The sequence below is a fragment of the Antechinus flavipes genome, chromosome 1, assembly GCF_016432865.1.
Source record: "Antechinus flavipes isolate AdamAnt ecotype Samford, QLD, Australia chromosome 1, AdamAnt_v2, whole genome shotgun sequence".
Taxonomy (NCBI): domain Eukaryota; kingdom Metazoa; phylum Chordata; class Mammalia; order Dasyuromorphia; family Dasyuridae; genus Antechinus; species Antechinus flavipes.
Window position 1 is genome coordinate 301,539,281 of NC_067398.1, and position 13,328 is coordinate 301,552,608.

At 33.3% G+C, this 13,328-nt stretch overlaps 1 protein-coding gene across 2 annotated transcripts in view; it reads left to right on the forward strand.

The window, feature by feature from the left end:
• GRIN2A (glutamate ionotropic receptor NMDA type subunit 2A) overlaps window positions 1-13,328 on the forward strand; it is a 494,246-nt gene that overhangs the window by 323,733 nt on the left and 157,185 nt on the right. For both annotated transcript variants that reach the window (XM_051963532.1, XM_051963522.1), the window contains exon 5: window positions 5,330-5,444. In XM_051963532.1, coding sequence (XP_051819492.1) covers window positions 5,330-5,444 — 115 coding nt within the window. The remainder of the gene's footprint in view (window positions 1-5,329; window positions 5,445-13,328) is intronic.

The window sequence follows — 13,328 nt, forward strand, 5'->3', positions numbered from 1 at the left end:
CCAAAGTGATGCTTAGAAGTTATTTAGTCTATCGTTTTCATCTTATTAAGGAGAGGAGAAAACAGCCTCATAGGTGAAGTGAGTTGCCCAAGTCTACACAGATAATGTCAGAAACTGGATTAGAGCCAAGGTCTCATGGCTCTAAATTTAGAGTTCCTTTGATTCATGAGGAAGAGCTAAGATTTAAATTTAGGTCATAAGATTCAAAGTTCAAGACTCTGATTTTTTACCTCTCCCCCCAAAAAAAATTAACAATTTTTTAGCTCACCTTTAAAAGGTGGAAAAATTCTCTTTATATGTGTTTGTGTTACTATAAAATAATAGTAATTTCTACAATGCTTAAGGTTAGCAAAGTACTTTATTGTTATTTTATTTGATTTTCACAACAATCTTGGTAGATAGATGTCATTATTTTCCCCATTTTACAGATGAAGAAACTGAAGCAGATAAAGATTGCTCAGGGTCACACAGGTAGTATCTGAGATCAGATCTGAACCAGTAATCTATCCACTGTGACACTTAGCTACCATGAAAGCCTACATTGCCAGACATGCCTTTGATACATACTCCTATGTAAACATGAGGAATTCACTTAATTTATTAGTTTTCTAAAACAACTTGATAAGATTCTAATATCAGTTATTGATATACATAAGTAAAGGGAATGCCTCACATTAATGAAATCGTGGTCCAGACCGAGGGGGGGGGGAGTATCTTTTATTTGACTTAAAACATTAAGATTTTAAGTGATGGGAAACTATTTTCATAAGGCAGCCCATTCCATTTCAAAACAGCACCAATTGTTAGAAAGTTGTTTTTTATTAAACTGAGTTAAAACTCAGATCTCTCTTAGACTCATCAATTTAGAGTTGAGAGAGATCTAATCCTATCCTTCCCCTTTCTAGATAAGGAAACTAAGAGCCAGAGAAATTAAGTGAATTGGTTCAAGTTAACATTGGAAAATAAATGACAGTCAGAATTTTGAATTTAGATTTTCTGACTGCAAAACTTATTGGTCCTAGTTCTGCTATAGGTACCCTAACAGCTCATTCTTCTTTCATATTTTAGCCCTTAAAATGCTGAAAATTAGTTATTATGTTCTCCCTAAGTCTTTCGTTACCTAAGGCAACATTTATGAGTTTCATTCACGTCACTGATGGACTTTATCCAATTTTATAAGATTGTAGACATCTCAGGACACATTGTTTTCTACTCTAGATTTACCATATTCAACTTTCCTTGAAGTTACTCCCTACTATTCTTACTCTTGCTTCCATTCCAAAAATATGGAAAATCTCAAGTGACATAAAAAAGCAGAAATGTGCACTTGTTATAGATTTAAATAATATCTTTGTTGCACTTAACCTTGGTGTATTCATATATTAATTGAAATGTAATTTAGAGCTTAGCAGTAGTAAGGATTGTTTGTTGTATATTATCTGGGCACTTAAGTTTTATGATCATATTTTCTAGGTAAACAAAACAGCAGTTAGATTATAAAGTTGTATATAGATGCTCTGCAGGTGTTAGTATAAACATGATGAGGCGGTCTGTACATAATAGTAATTCCCTATTTAAAGGATTTTATAATTTTTCGTGACAAAAAAAAAAAAACCAGCAGGAAATGGGAATTTTCTTTCCCAGAGACTGGACTGAGGAATTAAAGGTTTTAGGTATTTGTTCTCTGTTGATCCAATGGTGAAACTATAGTGTATTCCTTATCCTTCCTTTTTCCCCTCCCCCAACCAAAGAAAAGAAAATCCTAATAATATTGTTTAGGAGACTGTGAAAATTAGGGAAAATAGATGACATCATTGGCTCAGACCTTTTAAAAATGTTTAAGGGAACATAGGAAAATGTTAAACAGATAATCCCTTTATTATCTCTAAGTAGTTTTGAATGGAGGAGATTACCTCTAAATAATCAAATTACTAATTCTGATTCTCCTACAAAATTGAAAAGAAAGGAAGGAGCAGCAAAATAAAAAATGAAGGAAATTAGAAGGGGGAAATTTAAAGAAATTCATTTGGCAGAGACAGAATAAACCATAGATGCTTTTTTTGTTTGTTCTTGTTCTCCAAAAAGACCATGAAATCAGAGAGGTGATGGCTTGACATGCAAGTGAAGTGGATTTAAGGGAGGGAGGGCTGGCCAAGATCATCTGCTTCACTTTCCCCACCAGAGCCATTTGGGTCCAGTGGCCAGATTTAGATCAGGATGATTGGAGATGGCTCTGGCTGCTGTGGGGGCCTTTTTAATATGAGCTCTTCAACAGATCTCAGTTTGATTGAGGCTGCACCCCTTCAGTGATTAAGGATAAGTAGCAATTGAGACAAAGGATTACCTCTTTCACCTAGTCCAAAAATAAATGAATGAATGAATGAATAAATAAATAAATGATTGAATGAATGAATGAATCTGAGAGGGGAAGATAGCAGGTTTCTGGCCCAAGAAGAAATGACTGCTATTTACATTTAATCTGAGTGAATCTCGACTCAAACAATGACCAAAATCTACTCTGTAAACAAAAGATAGTTGTATAGGTGAAATGACTGAATAGTAAACCAGTTTATTGAATGTAAACACTGAGTCTATATCTCCCCAATATCACACATCTCTATGAAAGCTAAAGATAAAAATATTCAATTCTTTGAATATTTCCATATATTAAGATAAGAGCTTTCAGTTCTCTGCCTTGGAAGCATGAACATTTTATGATTTATGATTGATGTTGACTTGACATAAAAAAAGCCTCTGCACATCTACATAGTTACGTTTTTCCATTTTTCTTCCAAATTTCTGACATTAGGTTAAGCTTTATTTGAACATTTTTTCCCTCCAAAACATTGATTAAATAAACCTCATCAGAATTATTTTGAACTGAATATATTCTTTTTCCTAAACTACATTTGGACCATAGTTCTAGAAGAGAACTTGTACTGGAAGAGAACTCAAAGACTATCAAGTTTAGTTCCCTCATTTTATAGATGAAGAAACTGAGACTTAAAGAAGTCTTGTTAAAAGTCATACATAGTAAGTACCAGAGGTCAAGTTTGAGCAGTGGAGGCATTAGAGAGTGGTTCTGCAATCAGGGGTGGCCATGAAAGAGATATGGCTTTAGTACATATCCTGTATAAAAGCATTTTCTATTCAAGGCTTAAACTTTTTCCACTCACAACTCCATTTTGCCTGAGAAATTTTTATGTGACTGCAGGTATAGTAGGTATATAAAATAACAAATAAAACATTTACTGAGAATATATCATAATTTCCTGACTCCACATTTAGTGTTAGTTTAAGAAGCTGAGATTTATATGAACCAGTTTTTTTTTTTTTTTTGAAGGGACAAGGATTGAAGTTAGTCAAACAACTGATTATTTTAAAAACTATTAGATGTGAGTGGGTAGTTAGTATGTAGAAGTAATATGGAGTGGAATTAATCTTAAATTTACCCAAGGTCCTTTTAGCTCATTGAACTTCCACTGGAAAGCAACAACAGAGGAAAAAGAATCGAAAACAATTTTCCAGTAGTCTAAATAATGAATAGAATTTTTAGCCTACTGACTAAAAGTGTTAAGTTCTCTTCAAACCTAAAAATATGACATTTGTCAAGGAAAAATTTCAGTTCTGTTTTGGATTAATTTATTGCAAAATGAGCAAAAACACCCCTAACCCACTGAATATGATATTGACTGCTTGCTGCTTTTACACATTGTTATTAAAGGCAGACAGATGGACATCAAGATGATAACTTTGCAGCCAAAAGCTAGTTTATCAGTCTGGGCCATTCTTTAGACAAGATCAATCTATTAAACAGCAAGTATTTATTGAGTTCCTCCTATGTACCTAGTGCATAGAAACAATTCTATGACTATCACATTTGTTCTAGAAATAAGTAGGTGTGGGCTGTGCATCCATCTTTTGTGCTATTTGCTCTCATCCCAATTTTTTGAAGTGTCAAGGAGACAGAAATGAGAATAAGTGAAGCAGAGAAGCTCATTGTAAGAAGTGATGAGTGGTTTATTCTTTAATTCTGAGTAAAAGATTCTTAGGTAAGCTTAGGTAGTACAGTGGTTAGACTGCTATACCTGGAGTCAGAAAGGTCTATTTTCTTGAATTCAAATCCAGCCTTAGGAATTTTTCTTAAAGTGATCCTGGGCAAGTCACCTAATCCTGGTTTGCCTGAGTTTCCATATCTATAAAATGAGCTGTAGAAGGAAAAGGCAAACCACTCTAGTATCTTTGCTAAGAAAATCCCAAATATGGTCATGCACAGTTGGACACAACTAAACAGCAACAAAGAGGTTCTTAATTTCTGTCTGTGTGTGTGTGTGTGTGTGTGTGTGTGTGTGTGTGTGTGATGGACCCAAAGAAACTATTTGTCTGAGTGCCTAGGATGCTAGGCTTTCTGAGGTGCTAAAACTCAGAAAAACCTGAGTTTTAATCCTGCTTCAGTCATTTACTAGCTTTGTGATCCTGGACAAGTTTCTCTATATAGTATTTTCCTTATTCATAAAATGGGGATAATCATACCTTCTTCCTGGAGTTATTTGAAGATTAAATAAAATCACATATAGAAAGCATTTTGCAAAAATTAATGCTCTAAATAAATGCTAGTTGCAATTATTATTATTATTATTGTTATCACTATGGTCTATTTTGGGAACCTGGTGAAGCTTATGGACTCCTAATAATATTTTAAATCCATAAAGCAGAATATATTGTATTTTAAAGGAAAATCATTAAAATAAGAGTTATCAAAATAAGTTAATTGATCCCAGATTAATATCTTCCCTCTAAGGATTCAGAAAGATGAGTAGATGGACCAAGCACCATGAAATATATGTTTCTTCTAAGGCAAAAAACACTCAAAAAGAAATGGATAAGGTTATATATCATCTCAATTGGAGCCCTAAGGAACTGGGTAGGAAATAAGATAAAAATTCCAGGCCATCCTAAAGAGAAGCAACTTTCAGATCATTTCATATATATATATATATATATATACACATATATATATATATATATGTATATATATGAGAGAGAGAGAGAGAGAGAGAGAGAGAGAGAGAGAGAGAGAGAGAGAGAGAGGAGAGAGAGAGAGTGTCCTTACTTATCTAGCTGCCTGGATTCAGCTCTGCAGTTTATGGTTTTTCATAGGAGCAATGACGTTTCTAGCTTATGGTTCATCAATGTTATTTCAATGACTGAATCATCCCATTTGTTATCAGTTCACTAATCTTTCTCTGAAAATATTCTCTCTCTCTCTTTCTCTCTCTTTCTCTCTCTCTCTCTTTCTCTCTCTCTCTCTCTCTCTTTCTCTTTTCAGATTCATGATCAATGTGACATGGGAAGGCAAAGACTTGTCTTTTACAGAAGCAGGGTACCAAGTGCACCCCAGGTTAGTGGTGATTGTGTTGAACAAGGACCGGGAATGGGAAAAGGTAAGCATCTTTCTTCCTTAATGTTTGTCTATCTCAACAACTTCTTGGCAGGAACAAAAAGATAACAAAGAGCTTATATTCTACTTATCTAAATTTTTTTTTGACTAAGCTTTTAAGGGGAGCCATATAATGATGATGTTAGAATGGACCTTAGAATTCATCTGGTCCAGATTTTTACTTCAAAGTAAAGTAATAAGCTCAAGTAAATTGAGTCATTGGCCCAAAGTTTTGACTTATACTTTCAAATGTGCCCATTGCTAATCACCCTTTAATGCTGCACTAATGAAGAGTTTGTTGTGACCTGGATTATAACCTTTTTCAGAATGAGATAGGTTGAGCTTTAATAAAATGTCTTTATCAAATCTTGATTTGATGTACTGTAGCAATTTTAGGCTAAGACAAGGAAATTACTACTCTTCTCCTAAGTCAATGATTTCATTTCTTCTTTCTGCTTATTTTATATACTCAGCTCTTTAAGATTTCCATGATAATGTCTGGTGCTTTACCAACCAATACTCCAGGGGATTAAAAAAGAGATATCATTTTGTATCTAATTTGCCATGCAGTTTTATATTACCTTGAACCTCCATCATATCCAACAGCTTGAGTAGTAGATACAGTGATGGCTTTGAAGTTCAAAAAGAGTTAGGTCCTAATTACATTTTTTACACTTATTAACTATGTGATCATGTTTAACCTTTTTGACTTTTAGGATGTCATTGTATAGAAAGTATTTTGCATAGTGTTGAAATAGATGGAAATAGATGTCAGTAAGGATTATTATTTATAAAACTTAGCAAAAGGTGATTATTTAGTACTGAATGTTTAATCCATTTGATCAATAATTTTCTCTTAAAACACATTTAGAGATTAGTTTCTGGTTGGGCACTTTCTCTATTTATACTCCCTGAAACTATTCAAAGGAATATTTCTGTCTGACCCAGCTTCTGACTTCCTTAGTCATGAATCCCTAGTTATGTGACTGCCTTGAGAATAACTTTGGGAACTAGGCTCAATTCACTTTTCAGATGCTCTTCAGATTCTATCTTCATATGCCCTAAGTAGGAGTATAAGAATGTATAAGAATTAAAACTAAGGATTTTTTCTTGGAAGGAAGTATAAAAGTAAGAAACAGAATTATATAGTGAACAGAGTACTGGTTTTGGATTCTGAGGTTTTGAGTTCAGGTGGCTCTCATACATACGATATTACTTTGGTCACGTCATCTAATTTTTTCTGTGGCTCAACTACCCTCATCTGTAAAATGTGCTTGTTGAGTTAAATTCTGCAAGCCTACATTAAATACTTAGTATATATCTAGATTTGAATTGGGCCTTTGAATACAAAGACAAAAAAAAAAAATTACCGTCCTTGTCCCCAAGGACCATTCTTGGGGGTGGAGAGGAAGAATAGAGAGGATTATAAAGGAAGTAAAACAAGTTAGTATATATAAAATAATGGCAAAATACATACAGAGTAATTTCAGACAGTTGAAAGGAAAGTTCTAACAAGTGAGCAGATTAGCCATAGTCGTGGCCCTCATTAGCTTTAAATCCAGAATTCTATTGATTTCAATATTTCTTGCTTTTCTGTGGAAGCATAATATCCTGAGAGCCAAGAGCAAAAGCTTTTTTTTGTCCATTGGATTTAATCAGGCCCTGATTGGGTCTAGTTTTGAATATGTGTGGTTATGTTTGCAATTATTTAGAATGTTGGAGGGGGGTGTAGTTTGCAGAAAACTGTGAAAATGTTACCAAACGAGAGTCTACTTCTTGTACCACATCTCCAACTTTTGAGAATGTTTCTTTTTTTTTTTTTAATGTTGTTCTTCAAATTTCTCTTGAAATGAAACAATTTCTTTAAAAGAAAAATGACAGAGAGAATGACTTTTGAGTTGAAGTTGGAATGTTTAAATAATATGGGTCTATTCTGTTGGTACATGAGAGACTTGGCCCTTCTGAAAAAACCTCTGTGTACATTTGTCTCAGAGGAAAAAAGAAGCAATGAAGCAGGTAAATGGCAGTCATATTTTTCTGAATCTTCCTTTACTGCACCCCCCTTCCCCGTAACCCTTTACAATGGTACAGTGGGTCAGAGAATAAATGCCAAGGAGAAATCATAGTGATTCAGCCGCGCAGGGGATTTCTTTTCATTTTAGAGTTTGCACAGTGGCCTTGCCAGTGATGCTGAATCTGCCCGAGGGCTTGGGGCTTGCAACATGTAATGAGAGCATTTCAGAAAACATGACAGGCCCACAGAGAGACCATGGCTTCCTGCTGGGTCTTTATACAGGCTTGGCATGGCAATGTTAGCACCATGCACCAAGCTGTTCTCTTGCAAATGAAACATTCTTTGCAGAGCAGGAGTTCTCCTGCAATCAGGGTATTTGTGGCAATCATTTATTTATTGTTATTATTCATCTGCCTTGAGAGTGTGTGACCCTAATCTGGTTCATGCCTCTGTGGACCTATATAGAGGCCCAGGAATGCATTAGGGATATAGATCATAAGTTCATAGGATCACAAATTTAGAGCTGCAAGGGAATGGTATCTAGTCCAACACCATCATTTTCAGATCAGGAAACTGAGGTTGTGACTTGCCTAAATGCAAATAACTAGTAAATTACAGAAGTGGGGTTCAAGTATCTATTAAGCAACTGCTTTCTGCTTGGCACTGTAGTAAGTACCAAGGACTTATTCCAAAATTTGAAATAATCCCTCTTTTCCAATATTCTAACAAAGGTAATAGTATGTATGTTTGCATGAAGAATAAAACAAATGTTACAACAAGCCACTTAAATGCAAAATAATTAGGGAGAATGATAGCAGTTGAAGGGGGTGGAGGTGGGATTGTGGAAGGCAGTGTGCATAAGATGTTTCTTGAACTGCTAGGTGGTAGCAAATATTCTCCCAAGAAAATATTTCCCAAGACAATACTCTAGCATGAGATATCCAAGTTCCATATTTTGATTTGTTGCATTCCAGTAATAATAATAACAATAATAATAATAATAATAAAGAATATAGATTTCATGCATTAGTTTGGAGTTAAAGAAACTTTTATTTCAATTCTTGCTATTGGACCTGAGTTTCTTCATCTGAAAAAGCAAAGAGTTGGACTTAGTGATCTCTAAAACCCTAATAACTTTCTAAGTTATGATTCAGATTCTAAATTAGTTTAGCCTTAGTTTCATTTGTAGAAGGAAATTGTTGAATTAGATTAATGAAAGAGCCTCCCAGCCCAAAATCTCTACTCCCTTCAAACCCTTTTGTCAAGTTCTGCCAATGTAATTTTCCTTAAGCATCTGTAACAATATAAATATACAATATATTTTACAAGTGTATTAATAAATGCTATATCATTGTATCATGGCATTATAACTACATATTTTACTTAATAACAGCATCTACCTCCAATGGTATTTAAAAGGAGAAAATGAAATCATATTTTAAAAAGTGTTTTTGCAAACCTCAAAGCACTCTGTACATGCTAGAAATTATTATTAAGTATAAATCTAACTATGTGACTCTACTTCTCAACCAAGTTCATATTGCTTCTAAGGTAAAATATGAACTTCTCTGTTTAGCTATTAATATCTGACCCACCCTATCTTTCTAGTTTCATTAAGACATTATGCCTCCTTCTAAACTCTGTGATCTAGCTAAGTAGGGCTTCATTCTGTTCTTCATAAATAATATCCCATTCTTCCATCTCCATGCTATTATACTGGCAGTCTCTTATGCCTAAGATATACTCCCTTCACATCTATACCTCATGAAATCTCTTTTTTCCTATAAGATTCAGCTCAATCATACTCTTCAATATGAATCCTTTCCTGATTTTGCAAATATTCCTTACCCCCTACTGATCTTGCCTTCCCTCTCAAATTATTTGGTATTTAATTCCAACAGAGGACATTGAATTGCTTTGGGTCTTTCTCATTTTAAATGAAAAACACTCTAGGAGGAGGAAAAGTCAAGAGTACTTTTATCCAGCTTTCTGACTTTCATAGTATCATGGAAGGAACAATGGCTTTGGAGTCTTTTAATCATAACTGGTGGATTGTGGTTGATAAATGAATGCATTGTAACTATGCTGCCATTTTGGCTACTATGTATCAGATAGTGTGCTAAGCTTTGGGGATACAAAGAAAGGCAAAAACATGATTTCTGTCCTCAAGGATTCCCCTACTTCCCCAATTGCTAGCCCCTTCCCTTCTCAACTATTTTGTATTTAATTACTTGGTATATATTTGTCTTTATTAACTTTGCTTTTATGCTATATACATTTCTTATATATAGCATATATACTTGCTGTCTCCCTCATTAGAATGTAATCTCTCTGTAAGGATTGTTTTATTCTTTGCACTTTGCATTTATAGAAAGATTCCAAATTACAATATACATCTAAGCTATCTATCTATCTATCTATTTATTTATTATGTTAGGTTAGAATTTTTCTGTAATTCATGGAGCTTGAAAGACAGCTTATTTGGAGGGAGTATTAAGTACTTGATATTATTAGTCCAGATCCTGTTAAATAAACAACTATTGTTTGTCAAGTCAATCAAAAAAATTTCTTTTGGGTTTGTATTCTATTTCTTCCCTTATATGTAAAAAAAAAAATTAAAACTTTTTTTATAAAACTTTAGGTTCTACATTCTCTCCCTTTCCCTTTCCATCCCCCTCATTAAGAAGTCAAGCAATTCAATATAGATCTTATATGTGTAAACATGCAAAAGATATTTCCATATTAGTAATGTGAAAAATAAACAAAACCCCCCAGAAAAAATAATTATAATATAAAAATAAATTAAAAAGAAGTATGCTCTAATCTGTATTCAGACACCATCAGTGGATAACATTTTTCATAAGTCCTTCAGAGTGGTCTTAGATCATTTTATTTACAAGAGTAACTAAATCATTCACAGCTGATCATCTTAAAATATTTTTGTTACTTTATACATGCTACGTGTTACTTGCATCAGTTCATGTAAGTCTTTCCAGGTTTTTTTCTCTGAGAGCATACTGCTCATCATTTCTTATAACATAATATTGTGTCACCATCATAAACTACAATTTGTTTAACCATTCCCAAATTGATGGGCTTCTCTCAATTTACATTTTTTTGCTACTAGTAAAGAGTTGCTATAAATATTTTTGTAATATAGTTTCTTTCCCTCATTAAAAAAAAATATTTTCTTGGATACAGACCTAATAGTGGTATTGCTAGACCAAAAGGTAAGCATGGTTTTATGACCCTTTGCCATAGTTCCAAATTACTTTATAGAATGGTTGAAATAGTCCACAACCCCACCAATCATCCCCACTCCTCACATCTCCTCAACATATGTCATTTTCTTTTTGTTGTATTAATCAATCTAATAGGCATGAGGTAGTACCTCAAGATTGTTTTAATTTGCATTTCTCCAAAATGTGATTTAAAGCACTTTTTAATATGGCTGTGGATAACTTTGATTACTTTATCAGAAAACTGTTCATACCTTTAGTGGCTCTTATTTTTATAAATCTGACTCAGTTGTCTATATGTTTGAAAAATAAGGCCTTTGTCAGAGAAATTTGCCTTTGTTTTTTTTTTTTTCAGTTATGATTGTTCACTGTATTTCTCTCTATCCTATATCTCCCCCACTTTTTAAAAATTATATTCTCTCTCTCTCTTTACCCTATCCCTCCTCAAAAATCTTTTGCTTCTGATTACCACATCCCTCAATTCCCTCCCCCCATCATCTACATATCTCTTATCCTCTTCCCCTCCAACTTTCCTCTAAGATAAAATAGATTTTTACATTTGAATTTATAATGATTCCCTTTTTGAGCCAATTCTGATGAGAATAAGACTCACTTACTTTCTCTGGCCTCACCCTTCTTTCCTACCACTGTAAAAGATTTTTCTTGTCCCATACTAGCTTTCCCTTTCTCCCAGTGCATTACTCTCTCATGCTTTAATTTATTTTTTAAGATACCATCTCTTTATTTTCAACTCACAACTGTACCCTTTGTCTATATATACTATATATATATATATATATATATGTATATATATATATATATATATATATATATATATATATATATATACTATATTTACTTCTAAGAACCCCAATAATGAGAAAGTTCTTATGGGTTGCAAGTATCATCTTTCATGTAGGAATGTAAATAGTTTTACCTTAAGTATCTTATGATTTCTCTTTCCTCTGATTTTTTATGCTTTTTTCGAATCTTGTATTTGAAAGTCAATCTTCTATCCAGATTGGGTCTTTTCATCAAGAATATTTGAAATTCCTCTACTTAAATTGAATTTCCATTTTACCCCCTATTTTGCTTGGTAGATGATTGTTGGTTATAATCCTAATTCCTTTGCCCTCAGAAATATTATATTCCGAGTTCTCTGATTCTTTAATGTAGAAGTTATAAATTTTGTTTTTGTATCTTTAACTATTCAATCAACAATTATTAAGTGCTTTTATATCCCAGACAATATGCTAGACACTGGTATAGAAATACAAAAGGAATTTACCTTCTATGTAATATTTACTCATTCTTTCATGAAGAAAAAAAAATATTGTTATTGAAGCCTTTTGTGGTTACAGCACATTGATTTTCAAACATATCACTCTCAATTCTCCTACCCAGTAAGTCTTCATTTGTGGAAGAAAAAAATATATGAAATGAAAGAAAAAAAGTACAATTCAGTGAAACAGATAAAGACACTACTCACTTCTGACAGTATATACAATATTCTATACCCATTATCTAATGAAGGGCAGGAGATACATTTTCTTTACTCATCTTTGAGGACAAGGTTTGTCATTATTATTATAGATTAGTATGCATTCAATTCTATGAATTAAGAAATCATCATAGAAGCTTTATTCTATATGTCAAATCACCAGCAGGTCAGAAAGTGAATCAAGTTGTGTTCTGTAGATGTGGGGGCACAGTGGATAGATCACTGGGCCTGGAATCAGGAAGAACTGAATTTAAATCTGGTCTTTGATTTGAATCTGTGTGACTGGGCAAATAATTGCCTCAAAATGTTGTCAAATACAAAATAGGAAGAATAATAGCTCCTATCTCCTGGGGTGGTTGTGATAATCAAATTAAATACTTTTTTTAAGGTACTTAGTACAGTGTTTGTCCCTTAATTGATGATTGTTTATTTTTTCCTTCTACAACAATCCTAGGAGCTAGATACAGCCAATATTATCATTATTTTAAAGATGAGAATTCAGAATCAAAAATTAAGACCACATTGTTAGGAAATGTTGGAGGTATGAGTCATGATGTAAAAAAAAATTGCCTCATGTTTATCAAGCATGACTAGTATCAAAAAGAAAACATTCTTTTGAGTAGTTGATCATAGGATGAATCAAGATTTATGTTTTCCAGGCCTGATGAACTGAACCTTGAATCAGAAAGATCTGAATTCAAATCTGACCTCAGATACTTACTAGCTATGTGATTCTGACCATGATGCTTAATCTCTGTCTGCTTTACTTTATTCAGTTGTAAAGTGGGAAATAAAATCAATAATAATTCCCATGTGTGTCAGGAGGGTAAAATGAGATAATATTTAGAAAGCATTTTGCAGACCTTAAAGTACTATGTAAATGATAGCCATTACTCTCATTATAACACACAGTGAGGACTTAATAAATGCTTGTTCCCTTCCTTTTGGCCATGTGTGCAAATGTAAATAATCATCGCTTTAGTAAAGTCTATTTCTTCAAGACTAGTAGTGAGACATGACTATACATACCCACTCACACACATAAATTTATATGCCTTGAGCTACTCATTGTCTTATTACTTCCTTTCAATCATATAATTTTTCAATTTAGATTTTCCATGGGCTTTCAAAATA